At 37.3% G+C, this 26145-nt stretch overlaps 1 protein-coding gene across 9 annotated transcripts in view; it reads left to right on the top strand.

The window, feature by feature from the left end:
- The window catches only part of AFG2A (AFG2 AAA ATPase homolog A), a 303723-nt gene that overhangs the window by 115045 nt on the left and 162533 nt on the right, over positions 1 to 26145 (top strand). For 8 of the 9 annotated variants that reach the window (XM_002717260.5, XM_051819827.2, XM_070047622.1 and 5 more), the window contains one exon: positions 1346 to 1472. In XM_002717260.5, the coding sequence (XP_002717306.3) occupies positions 1346 to 1472 (127 nt within the window). Of the gene's footprint in view, positions 1 to 1345; positions 1473 to 13454; positions 13502 to 14297; positions 16734 to 26145 lie in introns of those variants that run through there. The other variant, XM_070047619.1, reaches the window with a different exon arrangement.

Here is a 26145-nt window from a genome sequence, read left to right as displayed (position 1 = left end):
TTCATCACTTGTTTCCTCCAGGGTACACAGTAGCAGGAAGCAAGAATCAGGAGTGGAGCTGGAACTCTAACCCTGGAAGTCTGAAAGTGGGTTGTAGGCATCCCAAGTGGGAATTTTACCACTAAACTAAATGCCTGCTTCTTCTTGTCTCATTTCTTAATTGATTGAGTAGTTTTTTGTTTTTGTTGAGTTTTTCTGTTTTTTTTTTTATGTACTCCAAATATTAGTCCTTTGTCAAGTGAGTAGTTTTCAAACATTTTCTACCATTCTGTCAGTTGTCTCATCAATATTTATTTCCTTTGCTGTACAGAATCTTCTTAACTTGAGGCCATCTCATTTGTCGCCTGTACTTTTGGGATCCTATCCATAAAGTCTTTACTTATACTGATGTCTTCTATCTTCTAGTATTTTTATCATTTTGGGTCTTAAATTTATATCTTTGATCGATTTTGAATTGATTTTTGTATATGGTAAAAATTAGGGGTCAAGTTTGAGAGTTCCACATTTGGATATGTAGTTTTTCCCAGCACTGTTTATTAAATGAGTGTCCTTTCTCCAGTGTTTGACCTTAGTCAAAGTTTATTTGACTGTAGATGTTCAAATTAATTTCTGGGATCTCTTTTGTTCCATTGATCTGTGTGTCTGGTTTTGTGGCAATACATCCATTTTGATTATAATAGCTCTGTAATGTATCTTGAAATCTGGTATTGTGAACACTCCAGTTGGCTCTTTTTGTTCTAGATTGCTTTGGCTGTTTGAGGACTTTGGTGCTTCCTTGTGAATTTAAAATTTTTCTTTTTTCTTTTTCTACTTCTGTGAACAACATCAATAATATTTTAATGTAGATCTATTCATTGCTTTTGGTAGTAGTGTTTTTTTGTTAAATATTTATTTGTTTATTTGAGAGGCAGAGTTAGAGAGAGAGGGAGAGACAGGTAGAGAAGTCTTCTGTCTGCTGGTTGATTCCCCAAATGGCCGCAACGACAGGAGCTGAGCTAATCCGAAGCTAGGGGCCATCAGCTTCTTCTGGGTCTCCCACAAGGGTGCAATGGCCCAAGCACTTGAAACATCTTCCGCTTTCCTAGGCACATTAACAGGGAGGGAAGGAAATGATCTGACTATACTTGGTTTGTCATGTGATATTGTTAAGGGTAAAATTCTGCATTGATTCTTTGTAATTCCAGCTGGTACTGACCTAACTGCCCATAATTCCATACTGTGGTCACAATTCTCAAATATGTATTTCATTCCTTGATGTAGAGATATTTTTCTTTTAATAGGATGCAGACTCTTTTAAATATAATAGACATAAACAGATGTTTAAAATTGTGTTTTTAAAAATCAGTTCTTCAGGTGCTGGGAACGTAGCTGACCGTGTTTTGGCTCAGCTCTTAACAGAAATGGATGGCGTTCAACAACTGAAGGATGTGACTATTTTGGCAGCTACTAATCGCCCAGATAGGATAGATAAGGTAAGAAAGAAGAAAATCAAATGAAGAACTGGGTCATCTGATTTGAATAGTTTTTTTTTTCTTCTGTTGCTTAAATTATTTTCTAATCAGTTTTTCGTTTAGAGAATACTGAAGGATGTGAAGCAAGTTCCGTGCACTGGTTACCAATTTGTCTGAGTTAGGGAGACAGAACCTCTCCCAAACAAGTTACATGAAGTTAATTTATTAATTACAGATAATAAGTCAGGGACAATAGATGCGTAGGGTTTATTGCAAGCTATTTACCTGAGATTTAGGAAAGTAACCTGGGGCAGAAGATTTGACTCTGACTTGCAGTGCAGCTGAGACACCCTGGAAAACAGTCTATCCTACACGTTTTACTCTGAAGCAAACAGGAATCACTGGTCTGAAGCTGTGAAGGGCATCCTGGGCCTAGGCTGCTCACAATAGGCCTTCCCTCTTTCAGACTGTTGTATTCTCAGCACATTCTTGAGTTCGTTTTCTTTTTTTGAATGTTAAATATTTATTTATTTATTTGAAAGGTATATTTACAGAGAGGCGGAGAGAGAGAGAGAGAGAGAGAGAGAGAGGGAGGGAGGGAGGGAGGGAGGGAGAGAGGTCTTCCATCTGCTGGTTCACTCCCCAAATAGCCGCAGTGGCTGGAGCTACACCAATCTGAAGCCAGTAACCAGGAGCTTCCTCTGGGTCTCCAGCGCAGGTACAGGGGCTCAAGGACTTGTGCCATCTTCCACTACTTTCCCAACGCAAAGCAGAAAGCTGTATTAGAAGTGGAGCAGCCAGAACTCAAACCAGCACCCATATAGAAACTGCACTGTAGTCAGCGGCTTTACCTGCTATGCCACAGTGCCAGCTCCTACTTCTTCTTTTCTAAAAAATAAACACACAGGCATTTATAGGCATTGTGGTCCAGGAATTAAGGTGCCATTTGGGATGCCCACATTCCATATTAGTCTTGCCTCTGCCTCTGATCCAGCTTCCTGCTGATGTGTACCCTGAGAGAAGCAGGTACTCAACTCAAGTAGTTGAGTCATAGCCGCCTACACGGGAGACTAGAATGGAGGTTCAGGGTCTTAGCTCCAGCCTGACCTAGTTGCAGTTGTTGTGAGCATTTGGGGAGTGAATCAGCAGATTCACTCTGTTTCTCTCTCTGTCTCTTGCCCCTTCTTTCTCTCTCTCTCCCCCTTTTTTTCTCCCTCTCCCTCTCTCTACCTTTCAAGTAAATAAAAATAAAACTGTTTAAAATGTATATTAGTTTTTAAAATTTGAAAGACACTCAGGTAGAAAGCTCCCATCTGCTGGTTCACTGTCCAGATGCCTGCGACAGCTAGGGCCAGATCAGACCAGAGCCAGGAGCCAGGAACTCAATCCCAGTGTCCCACATACATGGCATTTTCAGTCATTATCATTTGGTGCCTCCAGGGTTCACATTAGCAGAAAATTAGGATAAGCAACAGAGCCAGAACTCAAACCCGGGTATTCTGACATAGGATATGAATGTCCAAAATAGCATGCTAATTACTAGGCCAAATGCTGGCCCTTTTCAGTTGATCTTCAAAACTACAGTAAGAAAAAGGAGAGAACTCTGTCAGTATTTTTATAATTACTTATTGTTTAGTACTAATGAAAACTGTTTTGTAGCTTTTTACTATCTCCTCCTCTGTCATTAAACTTTCAGAAAGTATATTTCTACAGAGAATTGGATTTTTGAGTGTCTATTTGTTCCATCTAATGTATTCTTTGTGAGAAGTTGTCTGTGGTCTCAAGTGGTATTTCTGCATTTCCATAGGCCTTTTACCTGCCTCCAGGTATATATGTGTGAAGAGAAGTCACATCAAGTGTCCATTTTGCTGAGACAACATGTGCTAGGACAGGAGATTAACTAGATTGTGTGATGTCAGTTAGATTGATGGTAATTGGAATTTTTTCACTCCTAGTAGACTTTAGAACAGTAAGCAAATGGTTAATTATTTATGCTCAGTAATAGTGAAATGCTTAAATATTAGAGTTTCTGTTATTTGTTGGGCTATTGCTTATGAGGCTTCCTTGGAAGCATCTGATTCATAGATGTGTTGAATCTTAGGGGGAAAAATGATCTTCTTAAAGTTTATGAAATTTTTTTTAGTTTTCTTTTACTAGTAAATATGTTGCTTCTTTAATTTATTTTTGAAAAAAGACCTCTCAACTCAGGCCAAGTATGGAAGATAGGCAGAAGACTTGAACAAGTCAGTGTGCATAATTGTTTTCTAACTGTATTTTTGAGTTAAGGAAGTGATAAACTGTTATTTATCTTTATAGTTTCCCTGGAAACTAAAAACTAAAAACTGCGTGTAATTGGTGGGTTAATTAAGACATAACATTTTTTTTGGTCCTAACATTCTTAATTAAAAGTTGGTTTTATAATTATTTCTTGTAACCTGGAAAAATTTAATTAACAATATATAGAAATGTCGGCAAATAAGTTAAATGTACATAATTTCCGATTTTCAAATGAATTGTGTTCCAAAAATTACCTCCAACATAAAGACTAGAGATGTACTCTTGTACTTCTCTCCATCCTTCCTGCTTGTAAGTCCTGTGCCTCTGACAATACTATCCTCAGCTACGTCAGAATGAAAAAGCAACCCTCATGACTTGTGGACAATAAAAGATTAAATGAATTGTATTTCTTTAATTTCCCAGAAGTATTTGAGGAAAGGATGCCTATTAGTTTTTAATATTGTTTATCAAAGTCACGTTCAGTGTCTTTGCCATGTGATGAGTGTGATCAGATCTGGTAGCTTTCTTCCAAGGTCGTCTTCCAGTTTCACCTTTGTCATCTTTCTACAACAATGTTGGAAAAGTGGTTTTGCAATTCTTGTAGCCAGGAACTTCACCCAGGACTCCCATGTAGGTGGTAGGGGCCATTTTCCCTGGCACATTAGCAAGGAGTTGTTGGAAGCAGAGCAGCCAGGACTCCAGTGGTCACATGGAATTCTGGTGTCCTGTGCAGTGGCATAACACACTGCGCCACAATACTGGCAGCTATAGGCTTTAAAATGTGGCTTAATTCATACTTGTAGCACAAAGTTTTTCCTTTCCTTATTAAAATTTTTTAATTTAGTTTTTTGAGAAAATATATATTTATATTTATATATATATGTGTATATATATATATATATAATCAGTCCTTTTTGTCTGTAGGTTCCACATCCATCAGTTCAACGAACTGCAGATCAGAAATTTATGTAGGGAAAAAACATTACATCTGTACTCAACATGTACAGACTTTTTCTTGTCATTATTTCTTAAGCAATACAGTATAACGATTTTAGGTTTCATAACTCATCTGTAGATAATTTACAGTATATAGGAGGGAGTGCATCCTGTTACATGTAAATACTACACCCTTGTATATTAACAGTATTCAGCATTTAGATAGATTGTATTGTCTTCACTGGGGGGAGTTGCTATCCATCATGGATATTGATGAACAAGTATATTTATTGTGTAGAACATGATGTTTGATAGATGTATATATGTAGGATGACTAATTCAAGGTAGTTAACACTCATGATCTCACATAATTATTTTTGTGATGAAATCTCTATTAATATTTAAGTATACAATATGTTGTTATTAGCTTTAGTTACCATGTTTTAAAATAGATGTCTTGGTCTTATTCCTACTCTGTAACTGAAGTTTTGTATCCTGTAACCAACATCTCCTCAATCCACTTTCTACCCCTTGGAATTGCCAGTCTGCTTTCTGCTTGTATGAATTTCCTTTTTTAGAGTCCACATATAAGTATGACATGCAGTATTTGTCATTCTATGCCTGGCTTATTTTACTTAATATTATATTCTCCATATTCATCAGTATTTTAATAAATGACAGGGTTACCTATTTTTGAAAGATTGAATAGTGTTCTGTTATTTCTGTTCATTGTATCTCCTTTATCTGTTCATCTGTAGATGAACATTTAGGTCCACTATACTTCTTGGCTATTGTGAATAGTGCTGCAGTGAACATGGAAGTCCAGGTATCTCTTCAGCTTGCTGATTTCATTTGCTGTGGATGTATACATAGTACTGGGATTGCTGGTAGTTCTATTTTCACTTTTTTGAGGAACCTCCACACTGTTTTTCACCAACAATATACAACTGTTCCTTATCTCTAGCCACACTATCACTTACCTTTCAACCAGTGTGAGAGGATACCCTATCGTGGTCTTAATTTGTGTTTTCTTGGTGATTGGTAATGGTGTGTGTCTTTTAATGTACCTGTTGCCTACTTGTATGTTTCCTATCTGTTAGCTGTGTTATTTCTGTTGCTGCTATTGAGTTGTTTGAATTCCTTATATATTCATGTTTTAAATATTAACCCTTAATTAGATAAATGGATTATAAATATTTTTTCCCATTCCATAAGTTGTCTCTTCATGCTGTTGGTTGTTTCTTCTGTTCAGAAGCATTTTAGTTTGATGTACCTCTGCTTTTGGGATCATATCCAAAAAATTCATTGTACAGACCAGTGCCCTGGAATTTTCCCCTATAATTTCTTTGATGAATAATATTTTTTTAAAGATTTATTTATTTTACTTGAAAGTTGGAGTTACACAGAGAGAGGAGAGGCAGAGACAGAGACAGAGACAGAGAGAGGGGTCTTGCATCCGATGGTTCCCTCCCCAGTTGGCTGCAATGGCAGGAGCTGCGCCAATCCGAAGCCAGGAGCCAGGAGCTTCCTGCAGGTCTCCCACATGGGTGCAGGGGCCCAACGACTTGGGCTATCTTCCACTGCTTTCCACTGCTTTCCCAGGCCACAGCAGAGGGCTGGACAGGAAGTAGAGCAGCCAGGTCTCGAACTGGCGCCCATATGAGATGCCGGCACTTCAGGCCAGGGTGTTAACCCACTGCGTCACAGCGCCGGCCCCAGTGAATAATATTTGATGAGATCAACATGTGAGTAGAAGTATGTTTAATTTTCTCTAATATTTATGACTTATAAAAGAAGTTATTTTCTTGATGATGCAAAATGGCTTATTATAAGACTGAATAATCTGGTTAATGCTTCTGATACACTGGCCCCCGGTAGAAAATTTCTACCCTTCTTTTTTTCCCCAAGATGTATTTTTTGTTTATTTGAAAGACAGAGTTACAAAGAGAGAGTAACAGTGAGAAAGAGAGAGTGAGAGTGAGAGAGAGTTATAGTGAGAGAGAGAGAAATTGAACCTCCATCTGCTGGTTCACTCCCCAGATGGCTTCAGTGGCTGGGGCTGGGCTAGGCCAAAGCCAAGAGCTTCATCCAGGTCTCCCCTGTGGGTATAGGGACCCAAGCATTTGGGCCATTTTCTGCTGCTTTCCCAGGAGTGTTATCAGAGAGGTGGATTGGAAGTGGAGCAGCTGGGTCTTGGAACTGTGTTGCAGGCTGAGGCTTAACCTGCTATGCCACAATACTGGCCCCTACCCATCGTTTCTTATTCCTTTCTCATCATCCTACACTGTTGGGAAACTTAATTCATTAAATAGAGCATTCTATCTTTTTCTCAGTCTTTATTTTATTGAATTCAGCTTCTTATTTCCCTAAATTTTCTGCATATCAACTTGATTTTATTTTAAAATCTGGAAACATTTTATACCTTTTTATATTGTTCTTTGTGAAAATTATTGATGTTTTTCTCTGTACTCTATCAGACTAATCAATATTTTTTTCCAGGCTTTAGTTCCTGGATTATTTCATATGACATTCTTAATTGATCATCAGCATCTACTTTTTTCTCAACTATTGTTCATTTGTCTCTTTCTCTCTAAAAATGTGACATCCATAAATGAATGTGCTCTGATAGCTTGTGATCTCATCAGTACAGAGTTTAGTGAGACTCTCCCTGCCTTTAATTTGAAGACTGTGCTTCTGCTTATGCATTCCAAGGTTATTTGCCAGCTGAACACTGTGGACTAATATTGAATTCAAAGTCATTAAGAACAAAATAAAACAAAAAGTAAAAATCCCATGTCTGTCCTCAATGTCTGTTAAATGACTTCCATGCCTAGGGCTTCTGCAGTTAATCTAAGTCTCAGAAGTTGAGCCACAATACAATCAGATATACAAGTCTTCCTCTAGAATCAGCTGTAGTTCTAAGCTCTAACTCTACTTCTCATATGATTCCCAAGTATTTATTTTCATGCCCAAGTTGTTTCTTGATAATTTCCATAGCAGTGCCGGGGTTTCATGCCTTAGGAACTGAAGAATTAATTCTTATTCTTTGAACAATATTTCTAACTTGTCAAGTGTGGTATTCTGTTTCTCTCGTTGCCGATGTGTCTCTTTCTGCATTGATAACACCAGCTCTCTCTTAATACTGCAAAGAATTTATGTAACTATCTGACACTTTGAAAAAAAGATTTAAAGTATCTAGTTCAGAATCTTAAACTCCGGTGACCTTCACAGACTATTTAATTGACATTGAGTTAATTGACAGATGTTTGGAACTGTCAAAGAGAACCTCTGAAGAGAAACTAAAATGTTTATTTATGGAAAGAGAACAGTTGAAAGTAAAATTGTCACCATTTACTATCTGAATAAAGAAATGTTTTCTCTTTTTTTCATAAAAATAAGTAAGATAAAAGTGAGTTAATGACATTTAGATAAGTTTTATGATTCTAAAGCTTCTAATTTATATATCCCATTAAAGTAAGGAGCTTAAACATTTATCTGGCCTGATCCTTGTAGTTACATAAAACCAGCTATTTCTCTTCCCTTTCCTTCTATTCCATTCATTTTTTTTAAAGATCTATTTATTAAAAGTCAGAGAGATTTCCATCTGCTGGTTCACTCCCCAGATGTCCATAGACGCCAAGAACTCCATTCTGTCTCCCACATTGGTGGTAGAAGCTCAAGTACTTGGGCCATCTTCCACTGCATTCCCAGACGCATTAGCAAGAAATGGGTTCTGAAGCAGGAAGTAACTGGGACTTGAACCCCGCATGCTGATATGGGATGCTGGTATCAACCTACAATACCAGCATCTTAATTAATTTTCTTTTAGCTTTAAAAGAATGCTGAACTATAAATTTCCTGACTTCTTAACTTTAATTCTATTAACTACGGTGAAGTTATGATACTAGACTTATTATATAAGGAATTATATGACTTTCTTCTTTGAACTTTTTTTTTTTTTTTTTTTTTTTTTGACAAGCAGAGTTAGCGAGAGAGAGAGAAAGGTCACCCCCCAAAATGGCTGCTACAGCCAGTGCGCTGTGCCAATCTGAAGCCAAGAGCCAGGTGCCTCCTTCTGGTCTCCCATGCGGGTGCAGGGGCCCAAGCACTTGGGCCATCCTCCACTGCATTCCTGGGCCACAGCAGAGAGCTGGACTGGAAGAGGAGCAACTGGGACAGAACCGGGACTAGAACCCCGGGTGCCGGCACTACAGGCGGAGGATTAGCCTAGTAAGAGCCGTGGCGCTGGCCTGAACCTTTTTTTTAAGAGTTTTTCACATAGCTCATTTCAGACTTCAATATTTTTGCATGAATTTTTGGATGAGGCACAACTTAGGAGAGAGGTTTTTGCCTAATCCAAGCAGCACAATCATGCACATAGATCTAGAGGACAACGGGAATTGCCAGCTTGCAGAGAACAAAGATAACAGGGCCAGCATGGCATATGCAGGAAGTGGTAGAAAAGAATGAAATTCACAGTTTGATACAAACAGTGGAAGAATTAAGAGAACGAGACAGATGCCAAGATTCTTATTTTCTAGTTCTGGCTCTATTGCTAAAATACTGTATTTTTCAAAATTATTTTGACTCTTGGGTTATATCATTAAAGTTCTACAGTTGTTTTATTTTGTGACAAATAGAGAGACAATAATATAGATTCCAAATGCTATATAAAAAGATACTGTTCGCTAAATAGGTCTCTGGGGTTTTTGTTTTCTGTTGTCAGGAACCACCTTCCCTAACTTTCTTGTCATTTAAAAGTTCCTTTCTTCAAAAAGATCATAAAGCAAGCAAATATTACCCAGGTGTGGGAAAATGACTTTTCTTTTTAATCACATGATTTTCAGAAAAAGAGGAAAAAAGCCATAAATCAGCCTTAAGGCTGCTGTTGTGTAACAAAATCTCTGGCTGACAGTTAGTTGAAGGACACCTTAGCATTTCATTTAAAATTTATTACTCTTTGGAAAAGAAAAACTTGTCAAGCTGCATATTTTCTTCTTTTGCAGATGTCTGATCAGCCTATAATAATTTATTCTATTTAATAATCTTTTAACTGTTTTAATAAAGTGCTACAAATGTAAAAATAGTTTGGAATAAGAGCAGAAGTATCTAACTAACCATTGACTTTAAAGTTGAAACTTTTAAACTTGAAAACGTTTCTTCCTATGTTGTTAATGTTCCTAGAATCTCATCTGATGTTCCCTGTAAGGCAAGAACTAAACCCAAAGCTATATATTGAATGTTTTAAAGTCATTAGTAGAAGAGAATATTTGTTGATCTTTTTAAAAAGTGCATAGGAAACATTAATAATATGAATATGAACAATAAAAGTGCCATTTTTGTGACTGAAACATTCACTATTTGACAATAAATTTGATGTTGCAGTTACTCCTTTTTGACACAAGATGGTGATACTTACCTGGAAAGTTTCCCTTATTAAGGCTCTGCTTCTTTAAGGTTCTCCTAGTCTTCCATCCAAAGTAAGAGCAGTTTAATAAAATAAATGAAAATAGCCATGTCTCAAAAATAATATGAGTGTGTGTGTGCACCTATTGTGTGATTTAACAAGTGATGATTTAAATTAACTGTCACTTTATATGAGTTGGGGATGAGGGAGCTAGACACATTGGAGAAAAGGAAAGTTAAACTTGGACAGCTAGCAGTCAGTAGGTATGCACCGGGCCCTATGGTAGATGACTTACGTATGATAACTAGTTGATTTTAGTTAAATATAAACACTTTGGGGCCGGCGCCGTGGCTCCCTTGGTTAATCTTCCACCTGCGTTGTCGGCATCCCATATGGGTGCCGGTTCTAGTCCCGGTGGCTCCTTTTCCAGTCCAGCTCTCTGCTGTGGCCCAGGAGGGCAGTGGAGGATGGCCTAAATGCTTGGGCCGTGCACCCACATGGGAGACCAGGAGGAAGCACCTGGCTCCTGGCTTCAGATCGGCACAGCACCAGCGGCCTTTTGGGGGGTGAACCAACGGAAGGAAGACCTTTCTGTCTTTCTGTCTCACTGTCTAACTCTACCTGTCAAATAAAAACGAAATAAATAAATATAAAACTTTGTATATATTTTACATAGGGCATTCCTAAGTTCATAGATTTGTACAAAATCAGTAGTGTTCTTTTTTTAAAGATTTATTTATTTATTTGAAAGGTAGAGTTACAAAGAGGGAGCAGCAAGGGGGGGGGGTGTTCTCCCCAAATGACTGCAACAACCAGGGCTAAGCCAGACTAAAACAAGGAGCTAAACGCTTCTTCCAGCCTCCCACATGGGTGCAGAGGCCCAAGCATTTGGTCCATCTTCTGCTTTCTCAGGCACATTAGCAGGGAGCTGGATTGGAAGTAGAGCAGCTAGATCTTGAACCTGTGCCCATATGGTATGCTGGGACTGCAGGGAAGGGCTTAACCCACTGTGCCACAGCGCCGCTTCCTACCTCCCCCTGCCTTTTTTTAAAGGTTATTTATTTGAAAGGCAAAGTTATATAGAGAGGGAAAGACATAGAGGTGTTCGATCTGCTGGTTCACTCCCCAAATAGCTGCAATTGCCAGAGCTGAGCCAATCCAAAGCCAGAAGTCATGCGCTCCTTCCAGGTCTTCCACATGGTTTCAGGGGCCCAAGCCCTTGGACCATCCTCCACTGTCTTTCCAGGCCATTAGCAGAGAGCCGGATGGGAAGAGGAGCAGCAAGGACGTGAACTGGTGCCCATATGGGTTGCCCACACCGCAGGCAGAGGCATAACCTATGCCACAGCGCCAGCCTCCTGTTCTTCTCTCTTAAAAAATTAAATAAGCTTTTTATGTAATTAAATATATATTGACTATATTAACTAGCAGTCATATTCTTTGGTATTTACACACGAGAAATGAAGGCATTTGTTCATGCAAAGACCTATGGGTAAATGTTTACCTCAGCTTTATTTGTAATCATCTAACCAACCCCAATGTCCATCTTATGGGGTGTCAGTAAACAAGTGGTATATGTTCCTACAATGGCATACTAACTACAATGAGGAACAAATTATGGACACCTACAAAGGATGGGTGGATATCGAAAGTATTTTGCTTTGTAAAAGAAGCCAGATGTGAAATGCTGCACAGTGTACCAATTTCATTTATATAATATTCTAGAAAAGGCAGGACTATGAGGATCACAATAAGACCTGAGACTGGGATGGAATTCACCACAGAGTGGCATGAGAAAATTGGGATGATCTGTATCTTGGTTGTTGTGATTATAGGTCTGTATATATGTCAAAAACCTTCTAACTTCAAAAGTAAAAACAGTGAATTCCACAGTGTGTAAGGAATATCTTAGTAAACTGACCGTGGGAAAAAATGTAATTGAAAATGGAAAGTAAAATGTCAGCTTTATTTCTGCCATCATTCATTTCCCCTGACGGTAAGGCCTGCTGCTTCTCAGCTCTTACAGCAGCGCCTGATGTTGGCTTGGTAACCCATTTACACAAGACTCACATTATCACCGTGTCCCTGTGCTCCGAGCTCCCTCGGCAAGAAGAGACTTTGTTTCAGACTTGACCACCTGATTTTCAGGGCAGAAGTAGATAGGACTTTAGTGATGCAAGAGGTTTTAGACTATTTGGCTTCTTAGTTGAAATTTGACCAGAGATTTTAGAAATCTATTCTAGAGAAGTTATTCAGTAACACAAAGTGAATTTATTTGCTATGTATATATGTCAAGGGCAGTTTCTAATCTGGTTTTCATTTTAATAAAGTGTGTTCTGGAAGGGACAGTGTACATGAACAAGATCAGTGCCTTGAATCATGTTGATATAGCACATCAACAACTAATAATTACCTTTCAGTAACTTTTCAGTCAGTTAGGCCAGGCAGATGTAGTGCATGAAAGTTACATATTGTTGCTGTGTGCATGAAGATACTTGATGACAGAGTATATGTTTGTTATGAAAAAGCAAAGACAATGATAACCTAATTAGATTGTTGCCTTATTTTTTCCATTAAAGTACAAAAAAAGTATTTCATGTAATAATATAGGAACTAGAGTTTCTTGGACTTGATCTAGCTCCCTTTTGGGATGCTGGATTTGCAGGCAGCGACTTAACCCACTGTGACACAAGGCTGATTCTAACAGAAGTCTTAAGGCTGTTAGCTAGATACCAGATAAAGCTGAGACCAGAAAACTTCCATACTATATGTTTGACCTTATAAATAAAGTTTTTTAGAACACAGCCACAACCATTCAATTACTATCATTGATATTTTTACCGTGCAATGGCAGTGTTGAATAGTTAGCACGTAAGACTATATGGCTGACAAGGCAAGAATGTGTACTGTCTGATGTGGTAAGAAAAAAATTAGTTGACCTGTAAAGTTTAAAAATTAAAGGTTTTTGGACCCAAATTATCAAGATGAGTTGTTTCTTGTTATTGGCTGGTTTATAGTCATTTACCAGTTATCTCGTTAGCACCTGTTATGTATCACAGAGTGTTAAATGATAGGAAAAAACAGACATGCCGTACAAAACTCTTTTCGTTTTGTATTATCAATTATAATACAGCTTTCAAAAATTAGAACAGCTAGTACATACTCCTATGAGAGATCTTAGCTATGTGAAGGAACAATAATACGGATCCTCTTAGAAAAAGACTGTCAAATATTTGACACCACAGATGTTCCAAGCCATTTTCTGTTTCTGGTTCTCTTGATCCCCTTCTATGTTACTAAGTTATTTTTTTCTATTATATTTATTGCCATCTGCTTGCTTATTTACTGGGTTTATTAATGTCTGTCTCTTGTTCTTTTGTAAGCTTTACGAGGGCAAGAATTTTTGTGTTTCATTCACTGATACATGCAAGTAAGTACCTGAGACACATAGTGATAGTTCATGTGAAGGAGGCCACTATAAAGTAGTGCCTTTGGGACGCGTCAGATTTTTCACATCAGCTATAATTTTGCTAATCAGAAAGCAAAAAATTTACTGAGTTAAGTTTTGTTTCTTTTTGAAAAAAAAAAGTATTTTTATAGTTGTTTTAATTCCTCAGTTTATCAGCAGTTCTACATAGTGTATGTAGTTTTTTCTTGGGGGTTATGTGTGACTAGTATTGTTTTGAATATTCCAGGAATAAATATATATATACATTTTAAAGCTTTATTTATTTGATAATTAGAGTTACACAGAGAGGAAGAGACAGAGAGAGAGAGAGGGTAAGAGAGCGAGCGAGCACAAGAGCACGCTTTGTTTTCATCTGCTGGTTTACTATCCAAATAGATGCAATGGCCTAAGTTGGGCCAGGGTGCATCCAGGAGCCAGAAGCCTCTTCCAGATCTACCATGTGAGTGCAGGGGCTCAAGCACTTGGGTCCTCTTCCACTGCCTTCCCAGGAGCATTAGCAGGGAGCTGGATTGGAAGTGGAGCAGCCAGGTCTCGAACCAGTTTCCATATGAGATACCAATGTCATATGCAGCAGCTTTACCTGCTGTGCCACAACACTGGTGCCTAAAAGTATATTTATTGACTAAAAGATTGCACACTACAGTTAAGACTTATATTAACTACTCTGATGACTTTGAGGAAATAATCTGGTTGAGAGTTTAACCATCATAAAATAATTAATAATTTCTCATAACACTTCTCTTTCTGTTGCATTCAGGACTATGTTTTGGAGATTGTTGATTGTCCTGAGTATATTGTTACAAAACTGGTAAGGAGCATAGTATTCTGTAACCAACTTTCTATAAGTTGATATTTCTTTTTTTATTTTATTTTATTTTATTTTTATTTTTTGACAGGCAGAGTGGACAGTGAGAGAGAGAGAGAGAGACAGGAGACAGAGAGAAAGGTCTTCCTTTGCCGTTGGTTCACCCTGCAATGGCCGCCGCGGCCAGAGCGCTGCGGCTTGCGCACCACGCTGATGCAATGGCAGGAGCAAGGTACTTATCCTGGTCTCCCATGGGGTGCAGGGCCCAAGCACTTGGGCCATCCTCCACTGCACTCCCTGGCCACAGCAGAGAGCTGGCCTGGAAGAGGGGCAACTGGGACAGAATCCGGTGCCCTGATCGGGACTAGAACCCGGTGTGCCGGTGCCGCAAGGTGGAGGATTAGCCTAGTGAGCCGCGGCGCCGGCTTAAGTTGATATTTCAAATTCAAGTTTATGACCTCAACCTACTACGTTCCTCCAGAGAGTAAGAAAAGCCACATCTTCTCATTAAGTACCAAGGATTTTCTTCATGAAACACAAAGAAGGAAAGAGAAAACTATTATGTCTCGCCTTTTCTTCTTTTTTAAGACTTATCTATTTATTTGAAGGGCAGAGTTACAGAGAGCAAGATCTTCCATCTGCTGGTTCACTCCCCAGATGACCACAACTGCTGGAGCTGGGCCTATCCGAAGCCAGGAACTTTTTCTGGATCTTTTACATGGGTGTGGGGGTCGAAGGACCTGGGCCATCTTCCACTTCCTTTCCCAGGCCATCATCAGGGAACTGGATCAGAAGTAGCACAGCTGGGACTTGAACTGGCACCTTTATGGGGTGCCAGTGTTGCAGGCTGTATCTTTACTCATTATACCACGACAACGACCCCTATAATATCCATCTTTAACAGTATAGGTAGATGTACAGAAAATTTATTAATAAAGTATGCCTTTGTGTATTTCACTGCAGGTTTTTAGGTATTATATTTCAATTGAAATATAAATTAGGAAATATGAAGGGATTCATCAAAATCCAGAAGTATTACTCTGAGATAACAATTATAAGTACTTTTGGTTTGACTAAAAATTGAATACATTGAAGAAATCAGAAAAATCCAGAAATATTAGTATAAGATAAAAATTATTACCGCCTTTGTTTGAGAACTTACTATATAATGGGCAATGTGCTTTACATACATCATTGTAATTCTGGTAACCCTTTAGAGTAATATTTCATCTTATATCTTGAAGATAAGAACATTGCTACTCAAAGAGATTAAATTGCTTTTCTTCTCTCTATCACTAATAGACAATAAAGGCAAGGATGCCTTTATCTCTAAACACCTGTCCATTATCCTATAGCGTTATCTGTTTCATATGTCGCTGATTTGTCAGGAAGTTGGCAATTCTTTATGTCCATAAATTCTTTTGAAACTTTCATATTATATAAAATTTATACTATATAGTTTTAAAATACAAATTTTCCTAATATTTGATTGTTTACTATACTCTGAATAAACTGAGGAGAGATGTAACAAAATGAAGTGATAAACAATGTAATTTTTGTTTTAAAATGTTGATACAAAGTATAAATAAGCAAAAGTATTGTGCCTAACTCTATTAACCAAAGAACATCTTTATTATGTAAACTGACTGCTAAGGAAACTAGGATTTTATATCAGACTTTTAAATCACTATATTTTGTTCATATCATTAGCTAGGACTTGCATACCCTATTAGCCAGTATTATGTAAGAGCATATTTACCTTCCTTTTATTTGAAGACATTTGCATTCTGATTTGACATAGATATTGATAGTCTCTGGTTAGTATAAACACCAATTTTTGAATGGGGTAATGCAAAGAAGTCACTAATTCCTTGTTTTGGTGAAATACTAGCATTTCTGGTAAAGTTTGTATATTAAAGTCTTATGGTAATATGAAAAAAGGCTTGTCTGAAAACATTGGGAGACTTAAGTTTTAGTATTCTGTATTTGCTTCAAATGGCTTCTATTTCTGTGTTCTAGTTACACCCAAATGAATTCTTTTCTCTCTTAGAATATGTTGTATAACCAGGAAAGAATAAAAGGTTAATGATTATAATGTATTAAAGATATTGCATACATTTTGAAAATTATGCATTTTTATTATCATAGAGGGAGGACCTTATTCACACTTTCAATTAATACAAAAGATTGCCTTAAATATCTATTCAATTAATATATGATTGCTTGACAGACTGACTTAATGAATAAAGCTCTAGATTCCAAAATGTTTTAGAGCCTCCCTTTGAATGGAATCTGGTGGGTTTTTTTTTAACTTGGTTTTGGAAACATTAAATTAAAAGATTGCTTAATGTTGGTATTAAGTTGCTTTCTGTAATTGCCAAAAAGAAATTACAGTGTCTTGTTAGAGATAAATAAGAAAATAAGTAAATAATGAAAAAATGATGAATTTGATAAATTGTTAATTTTTATTTTATCAGATCATTGATGTTAAAATGCAGGCAGTGTTAAAGTCCTCCTTTAGATTACATGTAGCATCTGCCCCTTAAAACAGCAATATTACCAAAATTGCTTCTTATTCTAAGGACTTAGTTTTTTTTTTGTAGTTTATAATTATTTATGGATCACAGTAAGTCTTATAATCTTAATTATTTCCATTTTTCATATCCATTCCATCTGAGAGAATAGTTCTGTGGAATAAGTTTGTCTAAATATTGGCCTGAAGTACAAAATGTGGAGTGTAGAAACTTAAATATAGAATGGTCAGTTTCTTTTCTATATTTTATCAGACTTCCATCTCTTAGCATTTTTTATTTTGTTTCTGATGTTTTAAAAGTTCTTTGAAAAGTATCCCCAGGAGATAGAGGCTCTGTTAAGATTCTTTCCTATGTGCTTTATTCTTTTCATGTTTCCCTTTTTGCCCAATGAATTTGATTTTTTGATGCAGTTTATATATGTACAAAATCTTTAGATTCTGGCTTCTTGACCTAGAGAATAATTTAATACTAGGTTTTAAATCCTTGTATTTTGATGATCATTAATAGTCAAATCTGATTTATAAGCAATTTACTGTAATTTAGTTACCAAAGTTTGATGGGGAGCAATTCGCAGATCTATATTTTCCTTTTTTACATATTTATAAACATTTGATAATTGTCATCTTTTTTTATTTTATATGTTTGAACTTCAAAGAATTGAGGCTCAGTATAAATACATATCTTTCTGTAGGCATTTTGTTTTCATAGATTTTGAGTTGGACTTAATATATACTGAAATGTGCATTTACAAAGATGATCTTTTCCAAAGCTGTGCTTGCTGTCCTTGCTAGGAGAATGATTTAGATGGATGGAGAAGGTTGCTTGCTTTACTATTTATCATTTTCCCAGACAAACCCGTGGAGACAGGCTACTGATAGGATACGAGAAAAACAACAAAAACAAATAGAGCGCTGTGGCCTGGAACTGAATTGTATTATCTGTGCTGTCAGCTAGAGCCTTTGCTCACTTACCCAGACGATCTCCAGAGGGATTAAAGCTTCCCCTGCTTTAGTGATAGCCTTTACGTGTGCTGCAGTCTTGCATCCAGTTACTCTTTTTTTAAGCTGTCTATAAACAGGTTTTCATAGCTTGCAAAATCTTTACCAGTTTAATCTCTGGGAGAAGTGGTTGTGCTGATGAATCAAGCAGAACTGTCACTAGTTAAAGGAATGCATATCACCTGGACTTTGTTTTCAGTTGGCATATGTAACTCCCCTCAATCCCCTTATTGAAATTGATTTGAGACATTTTTATTTTGTCGTCTTTGTTAAAAGCAAGAAGAAAAACAGGGTCATATAAGTTCATTGATATGCCGGCAGTTCAAGGGTTGTTTGGGAGACATTTCTCTCTTTACAAATGTTATACTGAGAATTATAAATGTGCACAAGTTTTAGAAGGATAGAATTATAAAAACAACCAAAAATTTAAATAAACCTCAAAAGACGTCATCCAAACAAAAATTACTGCAATCAGCTTTTACCTCAAGCATGATTGTCTGAGCTATCCAGGAAGCTTACTATCTAATTCTTTTCTTGTTGAATTCTAGTAATGGGTATTTTGTAAACTTACTGTAAAGCAGTGGATGTCATCTGAACAATTTTGTCCCTTTCTTCACAACCTGTATCCCCAATTCTAGAAATTTTTGATTGTCTCAAGAGAAGGGCTCATACTGGCATCCAGTGGATGGAGTCATGGATCTTGCTAAATATCCTGTGATGTACAAGAGCCGCCCCCTCCCAATGAATGATTATTTAGCCTGAATTGTCAATAGTGCTGAGGTTAAGAAACTCTAATATGTGTATTTTTATCTTGATAGGAGTTCTTCCAAATAAACAGCCACACTATTTTATAGAGAGATTCCGTTTTGTTTGCATTACAAATATGAAAGAAAAGAGGCTTTAGATACTGATTCGAGGATTTATGGATACAGTAAACACAGATATCTTCGAAGTTTATGGAGATAATATGGTGATCTTATGATATGAAGAAGTGGAAAATAATCCTGTTTCCTCACAGAAGGATATGAGAAATTTTATGTTATTTTTCTACCTTCACAAATGTGAAAGGAAGTTTCTGCTTTCTAGAAGATGAAGTTGCATAGAACTACATGTATATTTGAATAAATCATTTAATAAAAAAGTAATCTGAAGTCTAGGATTATCTTTCTTGGCAGAATCAAGAGCTTTAAATGCTGAATGTGTTTTTTTAATATGAAAATCTAATATCTGAGCCTCAGTTAACACATTTGTAAAGTAAGGTGGTGATTTTAAACTTGTCAGGTGGGTGTTTCCTCATTTATACGTGGTGATTTGTATTGACACTACACTTATCAGCTGTATCTGATGGCTGAACTTGAGTATAAGAAGTAGACAGTTCCTTGTTCACTAAAAAAGTGGAGTTCGAACCTCCATTTTTAGTGCTGTGTGCTCACTCAATAATAATTTCTAGTAGAAGGATTCATGTGTAACCACACATATAAACACAAACTTACTGACTTAGTGGCAGGGATATTAGGAGGTGACAAAGAGTACTTACCTTGCCTTCCAGAGATAAGTTTTAGTTTTTGGGAACTTGACATACCCATAGTGCTCATTTATGGTTCCTATAATTAGTAAGTGAGGCAGAACATATAACCTTCCAACAGATTTAATGATGTTCTCATCCATAGTGCCAAAGCAAAAAAGACAATGGTGAGTAAATGTAACTGATTTTCTTATTCCCACTATATTACAAAAAATACAGTTGATCTTATCTTTTAAACAATGATGTTGTCTGCCATACTCTCCAATGCACCATTAACTTACTAAATGCTTGTTATGAAAAAGTTCTGCTTTCTGTAAAAGAGGAAAGGATGAAAAAATTGCAGTTTGGAGTCACAAATCATAGCCTGTCACTTTACCTTTGTTTACGTGCTTAAGAAGAAGTTGTCTCCTTAGTGGAGACAGACAGGAGATCTGTATTCTGTCATGACAAGAAGTCTTGGGTTTTTTCGTCCTCCCTAGTTAAGGGTCTACCTAGAGTTATATGGCTAGTTTAGAGAAAAATTTGGGCAAGAAATTGAATCTCAGAGCTAAAAAATGCAGTTTGATGCTCTTGGAGATTATAGTGTATAAAATAAAATTTTTCACAGGTGTTAGGAAACAAAGTAATAAATTTCATAGGTTGTATAAATATTTTAAAGGACATTTTTATTAAAAAGTTTTCAGTAGTATATTATATGATTCAAAGAGCAAGACAGTACACAGTGTAGAAAAATACATGTTGATAACTCCCACATTTGAACCCCAGCCTTGTCCTTTCTACCTCATCTGGTTCAGTCTGCTGGTGTTGGCTTTTATTGATTGATTTAATTTATTTGAAAGGTAGGGTGAGACCTCTCATGTGGGAGTTGGCTCCTCAGTGCCTGCTGTAGCCAAGGCTGGGCCAAACCAAAACCAGAATCCAGGAATTTACCTACCTTTATCTCCTACATGGTTGGCAGGGACCAGATACTCCAGCCATTGTCTTCTGCTGCCTCCCAGAGTGTGCATTAGCAGAAAACTAGAATAGAGCTCAAATAACTAGAATAGGGCTTGGCTCCAACCTATGCACTCTGCCTTGGGTTATAGGTGTCTCAAGCAGCATCTTTTAGGTCAAGCAGTAACCTCCGATGATTTATTTTATATATTTTTATTTTATACAAAAGCACTGCCATTACTAACAGTACCACAATGAGTTCTTTTGTGTGTCATTTTTTTGTACTTTGTTGTAGAAAGTGGGATTTCTGTATTAAAGGTAAGTGAATTTATAATTCTGATAGTGGTGTATTTCCTTCTACAGTGGTTCTATTTTACACTTTTTTTCACATTTGACTTTTTTTGAATGCGTCAAAGTTTCCAAGTTGGAATTAGTAGCTAATAACTAATTGAGAAAGTTAGTTAAACATAAATATGCATCTGTTTTCCATTCTTTTGTTTATGGCAAATAATTTTTTTGAGACTAGTCTGCTCAGTAGAAGTCTATAATATCTAGGCAACAGTGTATCAAGTTCAGTATTTGGCTTCTGTAAAGTGAAAACTTGAGATACTCTGTACTCTGAATGTCACTTTATTTTTAAAGCTGTTCTGCTTATACCAATTTAATAATTATTTTAGTTATTTACCTTTTTTCAGTCTTACCTAAGTGATTGCCTTTACTTTCTTAGAAACAATACATTTTTAAGTCTTATTTTATAGTTTATATAATTAAATCACATAAATTCAGCATTAAGTAATGGTTGAAGTAGAATTTTTGATTCAAAGTATTTTAATCATGTTTTGTCCACTGATATGTCGCCATGTTTATTATGGCCATATTAAGTGCTCTGTAATACTAACTAAATGGGAGAACAGAAGGAAAAGTATATGCAAACAGGCTCAGCTGACTATTATGCACCCAAAAGAAGAGAGCAAGAGGCTGAGGGTTGGGGACTGGGGAGAGGATGGCAGAAGGTATACTGGTCAGCCAGGGAATTTAACCTGCCTGGGCTGAAATTTCTAGGAAGTGATGTACTTTGCTGTCCAATTTCCTAACTTCTCTTCATAGACATAAAAAAAATTAAGATGAAATAGAATAGTATGCAGGGTGGGTTCATCTTTACTACTTATTTGGCTGTCATTTTCCAACTTGTTTATTCTTGAAAATCATAACATTTCCTGCCAGAATTGATGGGCTAGATGTGCTAAGGCTTAAGGAGCTTTAGACCAGATTATAATGATAAAGGATCAGTTTACATAATAATGTGCTTTGAGGCCATGATTGTGGGATATTTTCTTGCAGTGACCAGTAATTTTCATCTCTTCTAAACTCACAGAATTTATTATCAACTCCGACCAACCATTTTAGTTTTGTCTGAATTGTTGGACTGGTCAAGGGACTATAGGAGGAACCCTGAAAATTAATCACTTCCGTTGAGGAAATAATCCATAAATTTTCAATTTCTACAAGGAGTCATTAACACAATTTCCATGTTTTACATTCTGCCTTTAAATATCCTGACATCCAAGTAGTTTTCCTAAGAAAAAACAATAATAATTAAGGGCAAACGATAACCAGTTTCAAGAAGAGATATTTAGCCTAGTGTTAAGATGTTCCACATCAGAATACATAGGTTTGATTTCCACCTCTGGTTCCTGAATCCAGGAATCCAATTTGAAACATGCTGATTTGGACCTTGGGAAGGAGGGTGATGGATACTGTAATTGGGTTCCTGACACCTACATATGAGACCTGAATTGCATTGCTGGCTTTTGTAGACATTTGGGAAGTGAACCAGGGAGTGCGAGCTTCCTGTCTGTCTGTATCGCTCTGTGCACTGATAACATCATTTTATCCATGCTGTTAACCAATAAAAATTACTATTAATTAAGCATCCTTTCAGTTCATATGTTGATACCTTTTTTTTTTCTCACTCTGTGTGTTACCATCATAAACATGACCCCCTAGCAGGACTGAGTAAGGATTATGACTGCTGTCAGATTCAGTCTTCTCATCTAAAGACTGTTAATTGCATCACATTCTACAGGGATTCTTATATCTCCTTGGAGCGCAATGAAACCTTTTCCTTCAGAGTTCGTAAAAGATGAATATGTTGAAGATGATTGTTCAGTAAGCTTTGTAAGGGGGCAGACCTGACTGTTTAATTTGAAATTGTCCACATCACAGAAACTGTAGCACTCCATATGTTTCATTCCTGATCCAGGGTGCCATGTACTAATTTGATTGCCTGGTGATTATATTTGTTTTATTGTTCACTGCCTCACTTATTTCTGTATATTACCCTGTATGTCCAAAGTGTAAATTCAAAGCTTAACCTGTTTTAGTATCTTTGATTGTACTTAGATAATCAAGTAAATAATCTCCCCAGGATATATTAATGAGAATGATTGATTTGCTCTGAGATCAATATATTCATTTGATTGTGTGTCTTTGGATACAATACTACTTTGATATTGAATGAAGTATTAACTGTTGAATGAAAATACCTAATAGATTTTTTTTGTTGTGTTGATAAACTCTTCTTCCTATACCTAAGATTTCTCTCTGTATTTTGTTAGTCTCCTTTAATAAACAGAGCACAAAGCTGTACTTCCATCCTGTTACCTTTGGTTAGTATGTATTTGTTGGCTTATTATGTTCTGAGTTGTGTTTTAAAATCCACTTCTTTCATCTAGATGTATTCTGCTTGCAGTACAGAAGAATATATTTTTTGCGTTTGTCAGCTGAAGAGTGTCATTCCTGTTATTTTAACATTTATATTTTACTTTGTAAAATTAAACTTTTTTTACAGGGAAAGCTTTTGTCAGAGGAACTTTTATCTGCGGGGCGGGGGGAGTGTTGAAAAGACGATTGTTTTGGAAAAGTCAGTTGTACTTCAGTATGAAAGTGGAAAGCTAGGGGCTAACACTGTGATATAAAAGGTTAAGCTGCAGCCTGCAGCGCTGGCAACCCATAAGGGTGTTGGTTCAAGTCCTGGCTGCTTCACTTCTAATCCAGCTCCCTGCTAATGTGCCTGGATTCTGGCTTCAGCCTGGTCCAGCCTAGACCCAGCTGTTGTGGACATTTGGCGAATGAACCCCAGTGGATGGAAGATTCTCCCTCTGTTTGTCTCTTTCTCTTTCTCTCTCCCCGCCTCTCTCTGTATTGCTGTCTTTCAAATAAATAAATATATATATTTTGAAAAGTGGAAAGCTAGCATATTTAACTACAAAGATGTTTAAAATATCAAAAATAGTACTTCCTATAAATGTGTTCATATAAAGGACTAGAGGATACTATTCAACGATAACAGTGATTAATTCTTTTTTTCTGAAAATTCATTTTGTAAGTCATTTAATCTTTTTCATTTTAAAAGGAAAATGATGTGTCAGCTTCCAGCTTTGATCTGTTGAGTTAGAAGCATAATCCATATAGCACTTTAGCACTTCTGTATAATCTACAGATACTTATGAGTTCTCAATGATCTTTAATCATTTTCTCTCAGTATTAGCATTAACATCTCCAATAAATTTTATTATAATAGATTATTTAGTTAAGAAGAGGAATAGGTTTTATCTCCAAATGGGCGATATATACTACAATGAGCATATTATATCCTTATTGCATCTCTGTGTATCCTGGTATTTATTTCTTTATTGTGTGATTGTCAGTTTTAGGGGAAAATTTCTTTTATCAGGATGTTCATCTTTTTAAAACTGACCATAAATGATACAACATAATGAAGTTGAGCCACAGATGTTCCAAACTATTTGCTTCTTAACTGAATGAATGAATTAAAATCTAACTTTGGGTATTATGCTTCCTTCCTTCATCAGAAATTCTTTTGCATACAGTTCCTAAGTTATGATTTTTCTCGTTTTGTTTGGCGATTTTAAAGCAACCGGAAGATGTATATTACTTTTCCATGAGTTCCTAGCACTACAACTTTTACTGAAAGCATATGAATATGGTGTCCTTTTGAGTTAAATGCTTGATTCCAGATGTCTCCACATAAACAGAATTTGGAAAGACTATCCTTACATGTATAGGAAGCAGTGTTATTAGTGGATTCATTTTGAATTTTTCTTTTAAAATAGTGTATTGATTTTTCTAGACAGGTATAGAAAAATGAGAAGTCTGGCCGGCGCCGTGGCTCAATAGGCTAATCCTCCACCTTGCGGCGCCGGCACACCGGGTTCTAGTCCCGGTCGGGGCGCCGGATTCTGTCCTGGTTGCCCCTCTTCCAGTCCAGCTCTCTGCTATGGCCAGGGAGTGCAGTGGAGGATGGCCCAGGTGCTTGGGCCCTGCACCCCATGGGAGACCAGGAAAAAGCACCTGGATCCTGGCTCCTGCCATCGGATCAGTGCGGTGCGCCGGCTGCAGCGGCGGCCATTGGAGGGTGAACCAACGGCAAAGGAAGACCTTTCTCTCTGTCTCTCTCTCTCACTGTCCACTCTGCCTGTCCAAAAAAAAAAAAAAAAAAAAAAAAAAAAGAAAAATGAGAAGTCTTGGCTAGATGAAGCTGTCCCTTGAGACTGTACATCTCTAGTAGACACTGGACTCCTGGGCAGAAAAAGTGATATCACATATTTGCCAGATTTTTTTCCAAGCATTAATCTTTCATTTTTCCTTGAGAAATAAGGCAAGAAATTGATTTATAGAAATAATTCAGGTCATTTGTCATGTACTTCCTTAAGTATCCCACCCCTTTTATTTTTTTTAAAGATTTATTTATTTGAAAGGCAGAGTTACACAGAGAGAGGAGAGGCAGAGAGAGAGAGTCTTCCATCTTCCATCCGCTGGTTCACTCCCCAGGTGTCCGCAACGGCCAGAGCTGCACCAATCCGAAACCAGGAGCCAGGAGCTTCTTCCTGGTCTCCCACTTGGGTGCAGGGGCACAAGGACTGGGGCCATCTAGTACTGCTTTCCCAGGCCATAGCTGAGAGCTGGATCAGAAGAGGAACAGCCAGGACTAGAACCAGCGCCCATTTGGGATGCAGGCGTTTCAGGCCAGGGTGTTAACCCGCTGTACCACAATGCTGTCCCCAAGTATCGCACCTTTAACTAAAGATAGCTGACCCCTGTTAGTTCATGTTTCTCTTTTCCTGTCTTTCACAGGACATTTAAAAGTTTTCAGCACTCTAGTTCCTCCTGACTATCCTGCTGTCTTAAAAATGAACCTGAGAAGACCACCAGTGACTGTCAGACTATAATTACTTCTTTTCTTTTGCCCTTGAAGGACACAGATTGGAAATTCTATACCCCACAGTTCTAATGACACAATAATTTTACCTTCTGCTGACTCTGTATCCAATTCTCTTTATTTCAGTTGGATTTTATTTAAAGATTTGTTTGTTTTGAAAGAGTTAGAGGGGCTGGCACTGTGGCATTGTGGGTAAAGCTGCCGCCTGCAGTGCTGGCATCCCATATGGGCGCCAGTTTGAGTCCTGGCTACTCCACTTCCAATCCAGCTCTCTGCAATGGCCTGGGAAAGCAGTACAAGATGGCTCCAGTCCTTGGGGCCCTGCACCTGCGTGGGAGACCTGGAAGAAGCTCCTGGCGCAGCTTCAGCCATTGTGGCCAGTTGGAGAGTGAACTGGTAGATAGAAGATGTTTTCTCTCTCTCTCTCTCTTTTTCTCTCCCTCTCTCTCTCTTTGCCTCTCCTCCTCTCTCTTTGTAACTCTGACTTTCATATAAATAAATACATCTTTAAAAAAGAAGAAGAAGAAAAAGAGTTAAAGAGAAAGGGAGACAGAATCTTCCAACCACC

Source organism: Oryctolagus cuniculus, chromosome 8, assembly GCF_964237555.1.
Source record: "Oryctolagus cuniculus chromosome 8, mOryCun1.1, whole genome shotgun sequence".
In the NCBI taxonomy this organism is placed as follows: Eukaryota; Metazoa; Chordata; class Mammalia; order Lagomorpha; family Leporidae; genus Oryctolagus; species Oryctolagus cuniculus.
Note: the sequence above shows the minus strand (reverse complement) of the source record. Positions and strands in the feature narration are given on the sequence as shown.